The 21781-nt window shown below is 43.9% G+C and overlaps 1 protein-coding gene across 1 annotated transcript in view; it reads left to right on the forward strand.

Annotated features, from left to right (window-relative positions):
- Positions 1–21781, forward strand: part of eif2b5 (eukaryotic translation initiation factor 2B, subunit 5 epsilon) — a 113448-nt gene that overhangs the window by 61659 nt on the left and 30008 nt on the right. The window contains exons 11-13 of the mRNA XM_072254896.1: positions 9038–9145; positions 11433–11523; positions 19312–19435. Of these exons, the coding sequence (XP_072110997.1) occupies positions 9038–9145; positions 11433–11523; positions 19312–19435 (323 nt within the window). The remainder of the gene's footprint in view (positions 1–9037; positions 9146–11432; positions 11524–19311; positions 19436–21781) is intronic.

Consider the following 21781-nt stretch of genomic DNA (forward strand, 5'->3'; position numbering starts at 1 on the left):
TTGCTGATTTAATATCCATCTCAACCCTGTTCTTCTGCCACCTCCCCATAAGCTTTTGACACCCTGACTATCCAAGAATGAAAGAAATTCCTCGTCATCTCTGTTCTAAATGGACAACCCTCAATTCTGAGGCTGTGCCCTCTGGTCCTAGACTCCCTCACTATAAGAAGTATCCACTATCTGGTGGTTGGCATCCATCTGTCTTGAAGGACTACGGGTGATTATGATCATCATCACAAGCCTGAGCAGAAGGTATGGAAATCCTGAGATGCCCAGTCATCAAGATCCCATTTCTCGGCCTCACCATTGTAATCTAAAGGAAAGCTCACGAAGCAATACATTTGGCACCAGCTTGGCCGCAGGAGCTGCCAGAAGGATGTTCAATGATGTCCAGCCGCCTTAGGGGCTCCACTCCGGATTTGCTGTCTGCGTTTACTCCCATAGCTTTCATCTCTCCCGAGGCTGCCCACAAGGCAGTGGGGCTATTTACCCATAGCTGGGGATCTGGTTCATGAGCACCAGGGCATGTCCACACACCAGTGGGACTGCATGCTGCATGTGCAGGGCCCAGACCTTCTCCCCGTCTGTAGTTCAGCCTAAGTCCAAAAGATGTTCGGTTTCGGTGTGTCGCCAGTGAGGAGGCACTACATGAAGCTTGCTGTTGGAGAGACTCTGTACTGGTAGGGAGAGACTTACACATTCAGCTCTCCTTTCCCAAGACTGCTAACCAGCGGTGGAAGCTAAAAGTGAGAGCGACAAGCATTGCCCACTACACTACCACACAAGATGCATCACAACAACCATTTTGACACATCCCTCTATCTAGGTCAGGGGTGGCCAACATTTTACATTCCATGCGTCAATTTTTTTCACACACAAGTTTAGATGTGATTTTTTTTTACCACGCACGAGTTCTATATTAACATATTTTACAAGAATTGAATAGGGGTACAAGAGTTGTATGGCGCATCTGAACTCGTGAGTGAAAAAATTGGCGCATGGAATGTAAAAGGTTGGCCACCCCGGATCTTGGCCTTCCAGTGTTCGATATGTTTCAGTGAGATCCTTCTTTTAAACTCTAGCGAGTACAAGTCCAGAGCCGTCAAACACTCCTTCTGTGTTCACCTTTTCGGTCCCAGAATCTCCTCTGGACCCTCTCCAACACCAACGCATCTTTTTTTAGGGGCCCAAGACTGCAAGTACCCCAAAACTCCAACTTGGTTAGAGTCCTCTGTCCTGGGCCAGTCTTTTAAGTTGTCCCCAGGTGTAGCCCATCTTTGAAGATCCTTTCTTTCCCGGGGATGAGGTCTTTGGAGCTTCTGGTGTTTTTGTAGCTCTGTGTTCTTACAAGTTGTGATTCCATTGCTTCTGTTTTTGCACCATGCTTGAAGCCATCCATCGTAGAGTTCCAAACTGCAAAACTAATGAAGATGAGGCATTGGCAGCATTTAAACGGTAGAAAAATGGTTTTAAAGGACAAGAGACAGATTGAAACAGATAGCTTTGCCATGGGGCTAGTTTGATGACCTGAAATTTATATTTGAGTAACTATAATGAAATGGTTGATAATTTTGTCCTGCCCTTGTTACATTCATTAGGCAGCCTTCAAGTCCTTCAATTAAGTTGGCTGATGGTCTAAGGAGTGTAACTGGTTCAGAGACTGATGCAAGATTACAGAAGGTCATTTTGCCCAAGTATCCCAATATAGGAGCAGAGGAAACAGACCAAATTCAGGACAAGCTGAGGACTTTTCCCCACAACTTTCTATAGCAAGCAGCCCATTGTCCACAGCTCTTAGGGGGCCTCAGCAGTGTGTAAAATTACCCAGTTTATGCACCATTTCTCCCAGCAGTAGTGGGGGTTTTAATGATCTGCTACTTGAGTTTATTGTCAAATGCACAAGAACATCAATGCATAGGTGCAATGAAGAAGTTAACTTATCGCAGCTTCTTGTGCACATAGTATCAGATAAGTATCATTCAGAAGAAAAACCAACAGATTATCATCATCATCATCTTCATCAGGTGCCGTGCCCAGTTTGAGCTTTGACTGCCATGACCCACACACTCCTGTTTCGGGTCAAGTGGATCAATTCATTGGTATTCATTTCCAGTTCCCTGGCTGCTGTCTCCATCATCATTTGTCTTTGTTTTCCTCTTTCTTCCCTTCAATTTTTCCCATAATTACTGTGCATTCTAACTCTTTCCTAATCACATGTCCAATGAAGTTACGTTGCCCTTTCGTGATCTCATACATTATTTCTCTTTTTGTGTTTGCTCTGTTCATGACATCCTCCTTAGATATTCATTTCATCCATGATATTCTTTGCAACCTCCTCAAAAAACCACATCTCTGCTGCTTCAATTTGATTCCTCATGTTACTAGATGTTGTCCAACATTCTGAGCCATACAACATAACTGGATAAACGTAACATTTCAGTACTCTGAGGCGGGTTGTCACGCCTAGATTAGTATTGTTCAGTATACTCTTCATTCTCATAAAGGTGTCTTTTGCCATCCCTATTATTCTTTTCATGTCCATGTCGCACCTGCCATCTGATGCCACCCAGCTTCTTAAGTGCAAAAGTTCTGTACTTGTTTTATGTCTTCCCCGTTTATTCTCAGCCTGCAGATATAGAACACAAGATAGTACAGCACAGTACAGGCCCTTTGGCCCACAATGTTGTGCTAACCCTTAAAACCTGCTCCCATATAACCCCCCCCACCTTAATTTCCTCCATATATCTGTCTAGTAGTCTCTTAAATTTCACCAGTGTATTTGCCTCCGCCACTGACTCAGGCAGTGCACTCCACGCACCAACCACTCTGAGTAAAAAGCCTTCCTGTAATATCCCCCCCTGAACTTCCCGCCCCTTACCTTAAAGCCATGTCCTCTTGTATTGAGCAGTGGTGCCCTGGGGAAGAGGTGCTGGCTGTCCACACTATCTATTCCTCTTAATATCTTCTATACCTCTATCATGTCTCCTCTCATCCTCCTTCTCTCCAAAGAGTAAAGCCCTAGCTCCCTTAATCTCTGAGCATAATGCACACTCTATAAACCAGGCAGCATTCTGGTAAATCTCCTTTGTACCCTTTCCAGTGCTTCCACATCCTTCCTATAGTGAGGCGACCAGAACTGGACACAGTACTCCAAGTGTGGCCTAACCAGAGTTTTATAGAACTGCATCATTACCTCGCGCCTCTTAAAATCTATCCCTCGACTTATGAAAGCTAACACTCACAAGCTTTCTTAACTACCTTATCTACCTGTGAGGCAACTTTCAGGGATCTGTGGACATGTACTCCCAGATCCCTCTGCTCCTCCACACCACCAAGTATCCTGCCATTTACTTTGTACTCTGCCTTGGAGTTTGTCCTTCCAAAGTGTATCACCTCACACTTCTCCAGGTTGAACTCCATCTGCCACTTCTCAGCCCACTTCTGCATCCTATCAATGTCTCTCTGCAATCTTCGACAATCCTCTACACTGTCCACAACACCACCAACCTCTGTGTTGTCTGCAAACTTGCCAACCCACCCCTTCTACCCCCACATCCAGGTCGTTAATAAAAATCACAAAAAGTAGAGGTCCCAGAACCGATCCTTGAGGGACACCACTAGTCACAACCCTCCAATCCGAATGTACCTCCCTCCATCACGACCCTCTGCTTTCTGCAGGCAAGTCAATTCTGAATCCACCTGGCCAAACTTCCCTGGATCCCATGCTTTCTGACTTTCTGAATAAGCCTACTGTGTGGAACCTTGTCAAATGCCTTAGTAAAATCCATGTAGATCACATCCACTGCACTACCCTCATCTATCTGCCTGGTCACCTCCTCAAAGAACTCTATTAGGCTTGTTAGACACCATCTGCCCTTCACAAAGCCATGCTGACTGTCCCTGATCAGACCATGATTCTCTAAATGTCGATAGATCCGATCTCTAAAAATTTTTTCCAACAGCTTTCCCACCACAGATGTAATGCTCACTGGTCTATAATTACCCGGACTATCCCTACTACCTTTTTTGAACAAGGGGACAACATTCGTCTCCCTCCAATCCTCCGGTACCATTCCCGTGGACAACGAGGACATAAAGATCCTAGCCAGAGGCTCAGCAGTCTCTTCCCTCGCCTGGTGGAGCAGCCTGCAGAATATTCTGTCAGGCCCCAGGGGCTTGTCCGGTCCTAATGTATTTTAACAACTCCAAAACCTCCCCTCCCTTAATATCAACATGCTCCAGAACATCAGCCTCACTCATATTGTCCTCACCGTCATCAAGTTCCCTCTCATTGGTGAATACCGAAGAGAAGTATTCATTGAGGACCTCGCTCACTTCCACAGTCTCCAGGCACATCTTCCCACCTTTATCTCTAATCGGTCCTACCTTCGCTCCTGTCATCCTTTTGTTCTTCACATAATTGTAGAATGCCTTGGGGTTATCCTTTCTTGCTACCCTATATTCCTCAATAGACCCATCTGATCCTTGCTTCCTAAACCTCATGTATGCTGCCTTCTTCCACCTGACTAGATTTTCCACCTCACTTGTCACCCATGGTTCCTTCACCCTACCATTCTTTATCTTCCTCACTGGGACAAATTTATCCCGAACATCCTGCAAGAGATCCCTAAAGATCAACCACATGTCCATAGTACATTTCCCTGCAAAAACATCATCCCAATTCACACTCGCAAGCTCTAGCCTTATAGACTCATAATTTGCCCTTCCCCAATTAAAAATTTTCTTGTCCGCTCTGATTCTATCCTTTTCCATGATAATGCTAAAGGCCAGGGAGTGGTGGTCACTGTCCCCCAGATGCTCACCCACTGAGAGATCTGTGATCTGACCCAGTTTGTTACCTAATACTAGATATAGTATGGCATTCCCCCTAGTCGGCCTGTCAACATACTGTGACAGGAATCCGTCCTGGACACACTTAACAAACTCTGCCCCGTCTAAACCATTGGAACTAATCAGGTGCCAATCAATATTAGGGAAGTTAAAGTCACCCATGATAACAACCCTGTTATTTTTGCACCTTTCCAAAATCTGCCTCCCAATCTGCTCCTTGGTATCTCTGCTGCTACCAGGGGGCCAAAAGAATACTCCCAATAGAGTAACTGCTCCCTTCCTGTTCCTGACTTCCACCCATACTGACTCAAAAGAGGATCCTGCTACATACCCACCCTTTCTGTAGCTGTAATAGTATCCCTGACTAGTAATGCCACCCCTTCTCCCCTTTTCCTCCTTCTCTATCCCTTTTAAAACACTGAAATCCAGGAATATTGAGAATCCATTCCTGCCCTGGTGCCAGCCAAGTCTCTGTAATGGCCACTACGTCATAATTCCATGCATGTATCCAAGCTCTCAGTTCATCACCTTTGTTCCCGATGCTTCTTGCATTGAAGTACACACACTTTAGCCCTTCTACCTTACTCCATTTATACCCTTCATTCTGCTTCTCTTTCCTTAGAGCCTCTTTATATGTTAGATCTGGCTTTACTCCATGCACTATACTTGCAGTTCTCGCATGACCTTTATCCTCCTCCACCTCATTATCTGCTCTAACACCCTGGTTCCTCTCTCCCCCCCCCCCCCCCCTGCAAATGTAGTTTAAACCCCCCGGAGTAGCACTAGCTAACCTTCCCACAGGATGTTAGTCCCCCTGCAGTTCAGGTGCAACCCTCCCATCGGAACAGGCCCCACCTTCTCTGGAACAAGGCCCAATTGTTCAGAAACATGAAGCCCTCCGTCCTGCACCAACTCCTTAGCCACGTATTTAGCTGCATTATCTTCCTATTTCTAGCCTCACTAGCACGTGGCACGGGTAGCAATCCTCAGAATGCAATCTTGGAGGTCCTGTCCTTCAACTTTGCACCTAACTCTCTAAACTGTCTTTGCAGGACCTCCTCCTTCTTCCTACCCACGTCATTGGTCCCTACATGGACCACGACATCTGGCTGCTCACCCTCCCTCTTGAAAATACTGAGAACTCGATCCTGATATCGAGATATCACAGACCCTGGCACCGGGGAGGCAACAGACCATCTGGGATTCTCGATCTCTCCCACAGAACTTCCTATCTATCCCCCTAACTACCGAATCCCCTATCACTACTGCTCTTCTCTTTCCCCCCCTTTCCTTCTGAGCTGAGGGTCCAGTGTCGGTACCAGAGACGCGACCACTACAACTTGTCCCTGGTAGGTTGTCCCCACCAACAGTATCCAAAACTGTATACTTATCATCGATGGGAATGGCCACAGGACTGCTCTGCTCATTCTGTCTATTCCTCTTTCCTCTCCTGGCAGTCACCCAGCTACCTGTCTCCTGACTTTTAGGGGTGACTATCTCCCTGAAACTCCTGTCTATTTCTTCCTCTGCCTCACGAATGATCTGAAGTTCATCCAGCTCCAGCTGCAGTTCCCTAACTTGGTTTGTCAGGAGCTGCAGCTAGATGCACCTTTTACAGGTGTAGTCATCAGGGGCAATTGTGCTCGCCCTGACTTCCCACATCCTGCAAACGGAGCACTCAACTGCCCTAACTGCTGCCTCCAGTACCTACTCCTAAGTTAATTGGATTAATTAAAGGAACTTACCCGGCCTTGCCTCACTGGAAGCAAGCTCATCCGAAGCCTCTCGAGCCAAAGCCTTCCTACTCTGTCTCCCACTACTCCGTTGCCTGCTCCATTAATCTGCTTGCTTTTTTAAGCTTTTCCGCTGTTCTCACAGGCCGACCTTCACATGCTTGCGCAGTTGTACCCCGTTCAAACTGCCAAAGAAATGACCTTCCCCTTCTCAATCTGCTCACTTTTTAAAACTCTCCCGCTGTTCTAACAGGCCAACCTTCACGCGCTTGCGCGGTCGTGCCCCACTCAAACTGCCGAAGAAATGACCTGATTCTGCTCCTTTTTGGATATCACCATACATTGTTTTTTTGCAATTGATAGACCCAGTTTTACACTTCCTTCAACAATTATATCAATTAAGTTTTGTAGTTCTTCCTCCGTACTAGCAATTAACAGTATCATCTGCATTTCTGAAATTATTGATGTCTTCACCGCCAACTCTGATTCCCAGGATGTCTCTTATTTTTTGTAATACTGTTTCACTGTACACATTAAATAAATCGGGAGAAAACACACCCCTCTCGTAACGCCTCTCTTGATTTTTGTAAACTGACTCACTTCTCCATCTATTCTTACAGCGGCAGTTTGTTCCCAGTGCAGATAAAATGCTGGAGGAACACAGCAGGTCAGGCGGCATTTATGAAAAGGAACAAGAGTCGATGTTTTGGGCTGGGACTCTTCATCAGGTGACCAGTCCGGATAAAGGATCGCAGCCCGAAACATCAACTCGATTGCTTTCCATAGATGCTGCCTGACCTGCTGAATTCCTCCAGCATTTTGTATGTGTTACTCTGGATTTCCAGCATCTGCAGAATCTCTTGTGTTTCTAAATTAAAAGCAATTTTTTGAAGAAAGTATAATTAGAGAAAACATTCTATTTTTGTGCAAAGTGATTATCATGTTGCTATATTGAGGTAGTAATTAAGGTTTTACTGTTTAGTTCAAGAACTGAATGGTTGAAGGGAAGTAGCCCCTAAACGTGGTGTGGGACTTGGTGGCTTCTGTACCTCCTGCCTGATGGTAGCTGTGAAAAGATGGCATGGCCCAGATGGTGGAGATCTTTAATGATCGGTGTTGCCACTTCGAGGCGCTGATGGTGGGGAGGGATGTTCCCGTGATGTGTTGGGCAGAGTCCACTACTCTGTGCGGCTCTTTTGATTCCTGTGCATTCAAGTTGCAGTGCCAGACCAGGATAATTTCACCAGTACATCTTACAGTTTGTTAGTGTTCAGTGATGGGTTGAGCCTCCTTAACTGAAAAAAGTATAGATGCTAGAATAATTATGATTACATCTATGTGCTGGGCCATGGAGAGGCTCTCCAAGGTGTGTTACCCTGGGCACAAGCTTCTGAAATAAAAGTGGGTGGAAATATTCAAGGGGCCAGGAGGAAATGAGAAGGTTAATGTTTGGTTCAGTAACCGTTTAGCAGAGTAGTCACTAACCTGTTATTTCTAAATGTCCAAAATCGACAATATCTTAATACAGGATAGTGCAGCACAGTACCGGCTCTGCAGCCCATGATGTTGGGCTGACCTTTTAATCTACTTTAAGATCAATATAACCTTTCCTTTCCACGTAGTCCACCATTTTCTTTTCAAACATGTGAAAAGAAGAGTTGCTTAAGTGCCCCTAATGTATCTGATTCTACCATCACTCCTGGCAGGGCATTTCATGCACTCTGCATAAAGAACTTGTGTCTAACATTCCTCGTTTCCTCCTGGTCACCTTAAAGGTGCCACAGTAGTGTAGCCATTAGCACGACTCTGTTTCAGCTCAAGGCATTCTGGAGTTCAGAGTCCACTTCCAGTGCCGTTCTGTTTGGAGCTTCTGTACACTCTCCCTGTGGAATCCATGGGTTTCCAGTTTCCTCCAAAAGTCCAAAGGCATACCAGGTAGCCTTTGTAAATTATCCCCATGATTTGGTTAGGGTTAATAGGGTTTCTCAGGGGTTGTTGGGGCAGTGTGGCTTGAAGAGCTAGAAAGCCCTACTCCATGTTGTACCACAAAATTAAATAAATAAAATAGAATTATGCTGCCCTCGTGGTAGCCATTTCCACCCTTGGAAAAAAAATCTCTGAATCTCCACTCAATCTATGCCACTTGTCATCTTGTATACCTCTAGCAGTCACCTCTCATTCTTCTTTGCCGCAAGGAGAAAAGCTCAGTTCACTCAACCTGTCTTCATAAGTCTTGCTGTGTAGTCAAGGTAATATCCTGGTAAATCTCTCCTCCTTTGTGTTCGTGTTATTGACTTCAAACTCTCTCAAGTCCTACTGGGGGAGTAATTGTACTTGTAACTGTCTGACACCTCTTTGTTTCAAGTAGCTTGCTGTGTGACCTGCTCCTCTCATCTGAGTTTTGCTCCCCGGTTTACTGCCTTCTCACTGCATCTTTTCAACATCCCTTGCAGGTCTGAATCTGAAACCTCAGTCAATGAGTGAGAGTGAGAGTGAAATGAGTCTCTGCTCACAAGAGGAAGAGGACAGAAGTATTTCACCCCAGCTGGACGATGTGAAAGGTGAGGTGTCACAGCTAACCCTAGAATGGTGCCAGTACTGGATTTGGCTTTAGTTATCAAAAGATTAGATTTATTTGTCACGTGCACATCGAAACACAGGAAGGCTCTATAATGTGTAATTAATACTGCTCAGCGCATCACTGGCACCAGCCTATTCTTCTTCAAGAAGATGCCGCACCCTAGTGGCTTCAATGACTACAGACCGGTGGCATTGACCTCCCACATCATGAAGACCCTGGAGAGACTTGTTCTGGAGCAGCTCCGGCCTATGGTCAGGCCACACTTAGATCCCCTCCAGTTCGCCTACCAGCCCCGACTAGGAGTTGAGGATGCCATCGTCTACCTGCTGAACCATGTCTACGCCCACCTGGACAAGCCAGCGAGCACTGTGAGGGTCATGTTTTTTGACTTCTCCAGTGCATTCAACACCATCCACCCTGCTCTGCTGGGGGAGAAGCTGACAGCGATGCAGGTGGATGCTTCCCTGGTATCATGGATTATTGATTACCTGACTGGCAGACCACAGTACATGTGCTTGCAACAGGGGACTGTGTGTCAGACAGAGTGGTCAGCAGCACTGGGGCTCCACAAGGGACTGCCTTGTCTCCCTTCCTCTTCACCATCTACACCTCGGACTTCAACTACTGCACAGAGTCTTGTCATCTTCAGAAGTTTTCTGATGACTCTGCCATAGTTGGATGCATCAGCAAGGGAGATGAGGCTGAGTACAGGGCTACGGTGGGAAACTTTGTCACATGGTGTGAGCAGAATTATCTGCAGCTTAATGTGAAAAAGACTAAGGAGCTGGTGGTGAACCTGAGGAGAGCTAAGGCACCGGTGACCCCTGTTTCCATTCAGGGGATCAGTGTGGACGTGGTGGAGGATTACAAATACCTGGGGATACGAATTGACAATAAACTGGACTGGTAAAAGAACACTGAGGCTGTCTACAAGAAGGGTCAGAGCCGTCTCTATTTCCTGAGGAGACTGAGGTCTAACATCTCCTGGACGACGCTGAGGATGTTCTTCGAGTCTGTGGTGGCCAGTGCGATCATGTTTGCTGTTGTGTGCTGGGGCGGCAGGCTGAGGGTAGCAGACACCAACAGAATCAACAAACTCATTCGTAAGGCCAGTGATGTTGTGGGGATGGAACTGGACTCTCTGACGGTGGTGTCTGAAAAGAGGATGCTGTCTAAGTTGCATGCTATCTTGGACAATGTCTCCCATCCGCTACATAATGTACTGGTTGGGCACAGGAGTACATTCAGCCAGAGACTCATTCCACTGAGATGCAACACTGAGTGTCGTAGGAAGTCATTCCTGCCTGTGGCTATCAAACTTTACAACTCCTCCCTTGGAGACACCCTGAGCCAATAGGCTGGTCCTGGACTTATTTCCATCTGGCATAATTTACATATTATTATTTAATTATTTATGGTTTTATATTGCTATATTTATACTCTATTCTTGGTTGGTGCAACTGTAACGAAACTCAATTTCCCTCGGGATCAATAAAGTATGTCTGTCTATCTGTATCAAGGACATATTTACAGAAAGGGTGCTGGAAAAGAGCTGGTAACATCATGAAGAATCCCATCCACACTATTAAAGAACTGTTCCTCCCATTCCCATTAGGGAGGAGGCTATGTAGCATCCACACCAGGACCACCAGAGTCAAAAGCACTACTTTCCCCAAGTAGTAAGGCAGATCAACACCTCCACCCACTAACTCCACCACTACTTTATTATTTCCCATCAGTCACCGTACGTACTGCCTAGCGTCACTTTATGGACGTACAATCGATCTATCTATATAAGCTATCTTATGTATTTATATTTATGTTTTTTAATTATTATTGTGTTCTTTATCTTTTGTTCTTTTTGTGCTGCATAGGACCCTGAATAAGTATTATTTTGTTCACCTTGCACTTGTGTATAGGCAATGACATGAAACTATCTTGAATCTTGAAACATACAGTGAAATGTGTCATTTGCTTCAGTGACCATTACAGTCCGAGGATGTGCTAGGAACAGCCCACAACTAACCTATATGTGTTTGGAATGTAGGAGGAACCCAAAGGAAACTCGTGCAGCCACAAGGGAAAATGTACATACTCCTTACAGGCAGCGCAGCAATCGAACCCCGATTGCTATTGCTGGGAAGGGTTATGCTGGCCCCTACAATACTGTGCTGCCCCATATTAGCAGCAGGGCAGTACAGCAATCAAGTTCTCCTTTTATGCTGCCTTTCACATGTGACATCTTCTATATTTTTGTCTTCCCACAGTATTTCAGAATGAAGTTCTTGGCACCTTGCAGCGAGGGCTGGAGGAAAATATTTCCTGTGATCACCTTGTGTTGGAGATTAATTCTCTCAAGTGAGTAACTGTCAATCAGTATTCAACTCCTGTGTGTTTAGTGAGTGAGTTTTTGCCTGATGGCATCCCAGAACGTCTCTCATCACATTAACTGCTGTGCAGTGTAAGTAGATAAGTGAACTGAGAAGGCATTTGGTATGCAGCCAGCTGCCTCTCACTGAAGTGGATGGTGGTTAGGAGATTCTTGTAGTATTGAGTGACAGAATCTTGGTGCCAAGTTCATTGTGAATCTCACTTTGTGATTAGTACAGTGGTGTCTTTAATATTCTTTTGATGAAATGGCTCTTACAAATAGAGCTGTAGCTTATTTATATAGCCTGGCTGCTGTACTTCATTAGGAGCTTGAGGAGATTTAGTATGTCACCAAAGACTTTAGCAAGCTTCTACAGATGGACTGTGGAGAGCATTCTAACTGGTTGCATCACTGCCTCGTATGGAGGGGCCACTGCACAGGATCGGAGAAAGCTGCAGAGGGCTGTAAACTCACAGCTCCATCATGGGCACTAGCCCCCCGGCATCAAGAACACCTTCAAAAGGCAATGCCTCAAAAAAGGGTGTCACCTACTATTAAGGAGCCCTAGGATGTGCCCTTTTTCTGAGTGCTACCATCAAAGAGGAGATACACAACTCAACATCTTAGGAACAGCTTCTTCCCCTCCGCCGTCAGATTTCTGAACGAACAATGAATCTGTGTATGCAACCTCAATGTTTTTTGCTCTGTTTTTACACTATTTGTAATTTAAAGTTTTTTTTTTTATGTATTGCACTGCACTGCTGCTGCAAAACAACAAATTTCACGGTGATATTGAACCTGATTCTGATTCTTAATGTCTCATCTAAAGCATGTTTGGGTATGGATTTTAACTTTTCCCTGCCATCTATACACCCTTTACTACCTTTCCATTCTGGTGTTTCTGTAAACTTCCAACTCTGTGTCTGGCTTCAAGTCTTCCATCAGCCAATGGTCCATTTTTCTTATTATCAGCTTTATTTATCTGTCTGACAATGCCTGGGTTTTAGAACTCCAGTCTTTGATTTCAAATTATCTCCTTCATTAACGAAATGGAGGAGACCATATCACCATCACGTAGTGGTTAATGCAATGCTATTACGGCTCAGGGCTTTCCAGAGTTCAATGCTGATACAGTGAGGAGTTAGTACGTTTTGTCTGTGAACTACGTGGGTTTGGGTTTCCTCCAGGTGCTCCAGTTTCCTCCAACAGTCCAAAGACATACCGATTAGTTGTTTACTTTGTCATTGTAAATTGTCCTAAGATTAGGCTGGTGTTAAATTAATGGGTTGCTGGGTGAGCATCTCATTAGGCCGGAAGGGCCTGTGCTGAGCTATATCTTTAAACAAATCAATAAATAAAGACTCCACAAAGGATGCACTTCTTGTAGCAGTTAATAAAATTCAAGCTCTCCCAGAATTTAGACTAGTGGTCACCAACCTTTTTAAGCCCAAGATCCCCTACCTCGACCTCAGTGAAGGGCAAGATCTACCTACTAAATCGTTTAGAGATAAAACAGCTCAGATTGTACTTCCAATTTGAGGCTTTTTATTTGGGCGAATTGTATTTGAATTACACAAAATACTTTTGTCAAACTTTCAAATTAATTCAAACAAGAAAACACTGTAACTAGCATATCAAACAGGCCATAGCTGTCTTTCTTTAAGAATATTACAATACTTCACACCTTTAATTCTAAGTTTCATTATTTAATTTTATTTCAACACGAAAAATAAATGAATAAAAATTGACTGTTGCACTCAGTGTGATGACTGGGGCTGAATACTTTCTGCTAGTTCCCTAAAATTTGGCTCATAACTACAGACAGCCAGTCTGAGACAGTCTGTGAGGTATAGGGTTGCCAACTGTCCTGTATTCCCCCCGCTAAGGTAGAGCGTTCCTTTGAAACCTTTCGTGCCAAAATGCTTTACGCCGAAGAAGCAATTACCATTAATTTATATGGAAAAAAATTTTGAGCATTCCCAGGCCCAAAAAAAAACCTACCAAATCATACCAAATAACACATAAAACCTAAAATAACACTAATATATATTAAAAGCAGGAATGATATGATAAATACACAGCCTATATAAAGTAGAAATAATGAAAATTAAGCCAAAAGTGACTGGTGGGGTAAAGAAAAGAAATCGGCACGTATGCACATGCGCACACAGGTGCCCGCGCAAGGCTTCATGGTCATGGTAGTCTTCCTTGGGGTAAACACAAATGTTCCGGGATTTGACTGCTACTTTTGTCCGTTATTTGGGAGTGAGAAAGTTGGCAACCCTAGTGAGGTGTCTGTCAGTAAGTCAACTCCTGTACTTAGATTTAATAATTTTCATCTGTGAAAATGCTCGGCCCCCATCAGTAGTAATTGCCACCAGTTTATGAATAGGGATGTCATTTTCACGGACATAATTTTTTAAAACTCAGTGTAAATATCCTTACCTCTCGTTCTTTCCTTTAATTGCAAAAGAGTGAGGAAGTCCTCCTTTGTTGTAAAATCCTGGAAAGCCATTCTGACAAATGCAACAAGCTGAGCTGTTTGCATTACATCCAGGGATTCATCGAACTGTAGTGAAAATTATTCACGTCCTCAGACAATGACTCTATCCTCCTTGTCACTGTTGCAGGGCCAAGCGGTATATTACGTATTGCAGTTGTGATGCCGTTTTTGTTTTTAAAGTCATTAAAAACAGTCTCTGCGGTAATGACCACTGCTTCCTTGAATAAATCGCCATCTGTAAAAGGCTTCTTGTGTTCAGCCAAAAGGTGACTTACACGAAATGATGCTTCAATAGCAACTTTATTTTGAGCAGCATGTTTTGTGAAAAATGATTGCTGGGCCTTCAACCCCGATTTCAGCTACTCAACTTTCCTGGCACGAATTGCGCTCTTTGAGGTGGGGGGAGCGGGGGTGGGGGATAGGTGTCTTTAAATTTCTGGTGGTTGGTGTTGAGGTGCCGCTCCAGATTCCCTCTTTTAGTCAGTGCTTGTGTTTGGTGGCACAACGTACATACACACTTGACTTTCACCAAGGTAAATAGAAATTCCTCTTCCCATTCTGGATGGAATTTGTATCTTTTCACCTTCTTTCATGGAGCCTCCGCTATGCTATCAGGGTATCACGAGCGATTGCTGATTGCGTCACCTCTGATCTGAGTCGACATTTACGTGCCGGGCAGCACCTAATTAATTAGCTTGTTTATTTCGGCTTTTTTTCTTTAAAATGTGCTGTGTGCATCCCGACTACCGCTGCACCACTGCATGCTTCGCAGCCCAGAGGTTGGGGACACTGCCGTATATTGATGTTTGCGACAGTCTGTACCATTACCTAATCTAATTGGTCACTTTGATGCAGCAAAGGCTACGCTGAAAACGCGGTGCATAGCGGGGGAACTACACACGCACACTGGGCAGAAAGAACGGAACTGAAACCCCCGCAACCCAGAAACAATCTCTCTTTACAAACAACTTTTTAGTGAAAATATTGCTATATTACCATTATCCTAATTAGTATTACTTACTTTTATAATGCTCACATTACAACAGTATTTGTGTATTTATTTTTGATTTTTCTTCGGGATCTACTGGGAAAGTCTGAAAGATCGACCGGTCGATCACGATCAACGGGTTGGCGACCCCTAATTTAGACCATAAGACGTAAGGAGCAGAATTAGGCCATTTGGCCCATCAAGTCTTCTCCGCCGTTCAGTTATGGCTGAACCTTTTTTTTCCCCTCCTCAGCCCCACTCCCTTGCCTTCGCCCTGTAACCTTTGATATCATGGGCAGTCAAGAACCTATCAATCTCACCCTTAAATACACCCAATGACCTGGCCTCCACAGCTGCCTGAGGTAACAAATTCCATAAATTTACATCCCTCTAGCTAAAGAAATTTCTCTGCATCTCTTTGAAATAGACACCCCTCTATCCTGAGGCTGTGCCCTCTGTCCTAGACTCCCCCACCATGGGAAACATCCTTTCCACATCTATTCTGTCTAGGCCTTTCAACATTCAAAAGGTTTCAGTGAGATACCCCTGTATCCTTCTAAATCCCAGTGAATACAGACCCAGAGCCATCAAATGTTCCTCGTATGATAACTTTTTCATTCCCAGAATCGTCCTTGTGAACCTCCTCTGAACCCTCTTCAAAGCCAGCACATCTTTTCTCAGATAAGAAGCCCAAAAATTTACTGATGCAATTCTACACTACCATCTCATAGAGCACCCTCACGTCAACCATTACTGTCTGGTTTGGTGCAGCATCCTTTCACAGTATACAAAAACCACAGCGAACTGTCAGGTCAGCAGACAGGGTCACTAACATCACTGCAGGATTTATGTGTGTCCAAGACAAAGAAACAGGCAAAAAAAAAATCATTGCGAACACTACCAACCCTGCAAACTGTCTTTTCCAAAATCACTTCTAGAAAATGCTTTCAGGCTATTAAAACCTAAACTTCTCACCATCTTAAACATTCCTCCTCCCAGGCGGTTAATCTGATCAGTTATTCCATAGCCCTCCCCCACACCCTCTATCTTTATCCCTGTCACAGCGCTGTTAGCAGTTTAAACTACTTTTTATAATGCTGTTTACATTGTAAGTACCTGCTGGTATGTATACATTTAGCACTTTTTATCCATATCTGTGCTTTACCCTCTAGCTTTATGTAATTATTTATTCTTTGTAATTGTTGAATAATGTTGTTTTTGTTTCATGTCACATACTGACCAACACACTACAGCAAATTCCTAATACATGTAAATGTATAAGGTGAATAAAATTGGTCCCTTGGTCCTCAAATTACTCCATAACCTCAAGCTCTCCCTGTTTGTCCCTGACAGATTTGCCTGCGCAGTCCTGATTTTTCTGTGTTCGACTGTTGGATTTCACCAAAAAGTCCTAAGGTCAAAAATTTCCTCACTAAATCCTGATGCCTCAACCCTCAAACTCTTCCTTATATCTTCTCCTTAATTATGACACTTTCACATGGCTCAGAATCAGATTTATATTGACTGACATATGATGTGAAATTTGTTGTTTAGCAACACCACTGTGAAAGACATAAAATTACACACTAGTGCAAAAAAAATGGAATAATAAGATAGTGTTCATGGATGCGTGGACTGTTCAGAAGTCTGATGGCAGAGGGGAGACAAAAAGATTATCTTTATTTATTACAAGTATGGTGAAACATAGAGTGAAATACATTGTTTGTGTCGATGATCAACACAGTCTGAGGATTTGCTGGGGTTAGCCCACAAAGGTCGCCTCGCTTCCAGCGTCAACATACTCACAACTCACTGTCCCTAACCCATACATCTTTGGAATGTGGGAGGCAACTAGAGCACCTAAAGAAAACCAATGTGGTCAGAGGGAGCTTGTACAAACTCCTTATAGACAGCGGTGGGAATTGAATCGCAATCACTGGTGCTTTAATGAGTTACATTAACCAGTAAGCTACCATACTTCACCACAGTAGGAAGCTGTTTCTGAGTTATTAAGTGTGGGTCTTTAGGCTCCTGCACCTCCTCCCCAAATAACAAGAAGAAGGCACTGGATGGTGAGGGTCCTTAATGATGGATCCAGCCTTCTTGAAGCCTGCCTCTTGAATATGTCCTCGATGGTGGGGAATGCTGTGGTCACGGTGGAGCTGGTCGAGTCCACAACCCTCTGCAGCCTCTTGCCATCCTGTACATTGGAGCCTCCATATCAGCAGGTGATGCATCCGGTCAGAATGCTCTCCACCATCCATTTTCTGCCTGGATCATCCAACTATATTAATGGTGCCATGTGAATGTAAAATAAAAATAGGCAAATGTTAGTTTGATTGCATTGTAGAGGGAGAAACATTCAGTTTTGGTAATATCGTAACTATTCTGCTTTACTGGTATCCAGCCCCCTCGACTGTTGATGTGAGTTCAAATCTCAATGTGACAGCTGGGAATTTAAATACAGTAATTAATTCTGTAACGCAAGAAGTCAGTGCCGCAAACCATGAGAACAGAGTTGCCCATTGCCATTAAAAGCCAACTGGTTCGCTACTGTCCTTCGTGATGGGAGAACTGACACATGTACCAAATCTGGTCTTTTTGTGACGGAAGTCCAGTGCTGATGACTGTTGACTGGCTGAATCGCTCTTGAATGGACCTAACTGAGAATTGAAGGGCGGAATGGCAATTAGCAGTTAGCTGTGATTTGAAATTAATGAGTTGATCATCTCGGGAGGCAGAGAGGATCGCTCGGGTTTAATATCGATGGCACATTGTGAAATTGCAGCAGCGGTACACTGTGATACATAATAAAATAAAATGATAAATTGCAATAAGGAATATTGTGTAAATACACACACATACATACACTGTATACATTCTGGTTAATTGGGATAGAATTTAATTGGGACAACTCTTGAAGAACAAAAACTAATGGAGAAAATAGCTGGGATTCGCTTTCTTTATTTGGGACACTGTTGCCAAATAGTTTCTAACTTATGTGGCAGTTAGACTCTACATCAGCCTTCTTGAGACACCATGTCTCGAAGATGTCCTCGATGGTGATGGAGCTGGTCGAGTCTACAACCCTCTGCAGCCTCTTGCCATCCTGCGCATTGGAGCCTCCATATCAGGAAGTGTTGCATCCAGTCAGAATGCTCTCCACCGTCCATTTTCTGCCCTGAAGTTGCTTAGACTCTAAATAGCATCAGTTGCATGAATTTGTGTTGAAAAAGTGATTACCTTTGTCACTGATAGCAAGAAGTAAACAGCAAGAAAATTCTGAACTGCTTTCACTTTATTTTTAAGCATTCAGACTTGGAGATGCCAGGAACAGCCATTAGTCATGATGGAGTGAACAGTATTATATAATGGCAGTTGTGTGTGCTTGTGTTACGTTATCCATTTGGTCTGATGGATGCCAATTCAAAATTCTGTAAAGCAAAAAGTCAGTGCTATGATTTTAGATAATTTTGTTTTTATTTACTTTATGCATGAATGCAGTGAAACAGTCCATTATCTGCACTAGGTGTCTGCGCTGATTTTGTTCATTTGCAGTCAATCAAAAGAACATGGCAATGATGAATTCTTCCATTGATAATTAATAGGAACTGTGTGTGTATGTTGTTGTAGTAGTAGTCATACTTTATTGATCCTGGGGGGAAATTGGTTTTCGTTACAGTTGCACCATAGATAATGAAATAGTAATATGTAAATTATGCCAGGAAATAAGTCCAGGACCAGCCTATTGGCTCAGGGTGTCTGACCCTCCAAGGGAGGAGTTGTAAAGTTTGATGGCCACAGGCAGGAATGACTTCCTATGACGCTCTGTGTTGCATCTCAGTGGAATGAGTCTATATAGATGTAGTGTATATATATGATAAAATTTATATTTATAGTAAATTAAGTAGTGCAAAATGAGAGCAAATTAGAAGAAAAAGTAGTGAGGTAGTGTATAAGATTGTTTAACATCATTTTCAGTACACAAGTGTAAAGAAAAACAAAATAATTGTTACTCTGAATCTTATGCAGCACAAAAAACACTAAGATAAAGAACACAATAAATATAAATACATAAGTTAGCTTACATACCTAGATTAACGTTATGTACATAAAGATCTTACCAGAGATATCCACATCCTGTGTACAAACTAATGAAATATTGGTGACTTGAGAAGTTAACCATTTTATCTCCACAGAAAATGCCTGTTTCCAACATATTTAAAAGATTCATCCTGTATGTTATTTTCTTTTCTCTGTATAAATGTAAGTTTCCCTCCCCAGGTATGCCTACAACATCAGCATGAAGGATGTGACGCAGCTCACTACGAAGGTGGTCCTGGAAATGCCGCTTCAACAGCACAGACCTGAACTCTCTGCCGCACAGTACGGCAACGCCCTCATCTCTGTGAGTATTCAGGCCAAGTAGATGGCCCACCAGCTGCTGAAACTAAGTACTACCAGATCTGCAGAACACCTTGTGTTTGTGATGACTGAGGTCTGGTGATGAGGGGAAACTGATGGCTTCAGAACAATGAGTACACAGTGCTTGGTAGTTGGTGGAGGGCTGGTATTGTTGGATGGGATTTGGTAAATAGTTCAATGTTTTGTTAACTGGAGCATTTATGTGTACCCACAAGTAAAGCCCTCCCCACCATTGCGTACATCTACAAGAAACAGTGTCGTAGGAAAGCAGCATCAATCATCAAGGACCCCTATCATACAGGCCACATTCTCGTCTCACTGCTGCCATCAGGAAGGAGTTACAGGAGCTTCAGGTTCAACCACACCTCCAGGTTCAGGAACAATTATTACCCCTCAGCCATCAGCCTCCTGAACCAGAAGGGATAACTTCACTCACCCCAACACTGAACTATTCCCACAGTCTATGGACTCGCTTTCAAGGACTCTTCATCTCATGTTCTCTATGTTTATTCCTTAGAGTTACAAAATACACATGGACTAAGATGTTAACTGTCCTGTGCTATCACCAGTGGGATCATCAGTTAATCTGCCACCTGTCTTCAGGAGTTTCGGTTCACTTATGATCAAGACTCCCTCGAGGTGGTGGGCCAGCAGTGCTAAAGCACCACCTCCCACTGGTGAGCTTAAAAACTTGGCATCTGCCTCTATCAGTCACTTCCATCCAACAGATAGTCTGCTCTTCAGGTGCCTATGCAACTGCTGGAGGGTTTGCAAAAGATGTATACACTGTCCGACTATCTGCCCCTCTGGACATACTTGGTCCACACCCATGCTGATCCTTTCTCTGCTGCCTCAGCTACAGCCCTGCTGGTTGATTTGATCTCTCTTCTAGTGAAGCCAAGGTCACGCAGCCACTTCTGGAGAGTGAACGCAATAAACCCACGGCAGCCTACTTTGAATGGATAGCATGAGACCTTCCACCCTCTGTCTCTGCACTCTGATCTTAACTCTGCATACTTGGTTAACTTGCACTCATGGGCTTCATCGATATTGTCTTCCCAGGGGACTGTGAGTTCACCAATAACCACTTCTCTACTGGTGTCAGACCATACGATTATATCTGGACGCAATGTGGTGAAAGCTATTTGCTCCGGGAAACTGCCTTTCCCGTCCAGGTCAGCCTTGACACACCAATCATTGGCTGAAGAAAGTATGCTTGATTGTGAGCCTATGCTTTACACCCTTGACTTGGAGCCCTCTTTCACAAATGGTATGTGATGTTCTGTGCAGCATGGGGCATGAGATAAGTTGTGCTGCAGTACTCTGCGCTCAACCGCTTCTGTTACAACTTTGAGAACGTTGTTATGTCTCCACATGTACATGCCGCTGGAAAGATTGACTCTGCATGCACTCAAGATATGTTGAAGTGTTCCCTTCTCGCCATAAGCAGCACACCTGTCCGTCTTATCTTCATACCAGGTGCTGAGGTTGGCATGTGTTGGGAGCAGATTGTACGCTGCTCTGCATAGAAAAGAAATGCGGAGCGATTCCATCTGCCACAGAACATTCCAGGATGGATGTCGTTGTTCAACACTTTCCCACCGGGTCCAAGTCCCTTGTTTGGCCAGGCCAGCTGTTTTAGCTAACCTCTTCTCCTCTTCGACCTCTCGTATTTCCCGTGTTCTTGTGTATTTCTTTATGTTCTCTATGTTTATTCATTATTCATTATTATTTTGTGCTTTTGTACCGTATTTATACAGAGTTGTCTTTTGCACATTGGTTGTTTGTCCTTGTGTGTGGTTTTTCACTAATACTGTATTATTTATTTGTATTTACTGTGAATGCCATCAAGAAAGTGAAACTCAGGGTTGTATATGGTGACAGACAGAGAAGGTATTTTGATAATAAGTTTACCTTGAACAAGGTGCTGCCTCTCATCAAACACTACCCTGTAGTGGGGATGGTCAGCATTTTTTCACCTTGTGTGCAGGATGGAGAGAACATTCCAGTAATGTTAAAGCAGATGTACACTATCTGATTAGGTGCCTAATAAAGTGACCACTGAGCCGTGTGTTTGTGGTCTTCTGCTGCTGTAGCCCATCTAGTTAAAGGTTCAATGTGTCATACATTTAGACGTGCTCTTCTGCACACCACTGTTGTAACGGGTGATTATTTGAGTTACTGTCGCTTGAGCTAGTCTGGCCATTCTCCTCTGCCCTCTTTCATTAACAAGGCATTTTCATGCACAGAACTGCACTCACTGGATGTTTTCTTTTTGTTTTTCCCTACCATTCTCTGTAAACTCCAGAGACTGTTGTGTGTGAAAATC

The sequence above is a fragment of the Mobula birostris genome, chromosome 4 (assembly GCF_030028105.1).
Source record: "Mobula birostris isolate sMobBir1 chromosome 4, sMobBir1.hap1, whole genome shotgun sequence".
NCBI classification, from domain to species: Eukaryota; Metazoa; Chordata; class Chondrichthyes; order Myliobatiformes; family Myliobatidae; genus Mobula; species Mobula birostris.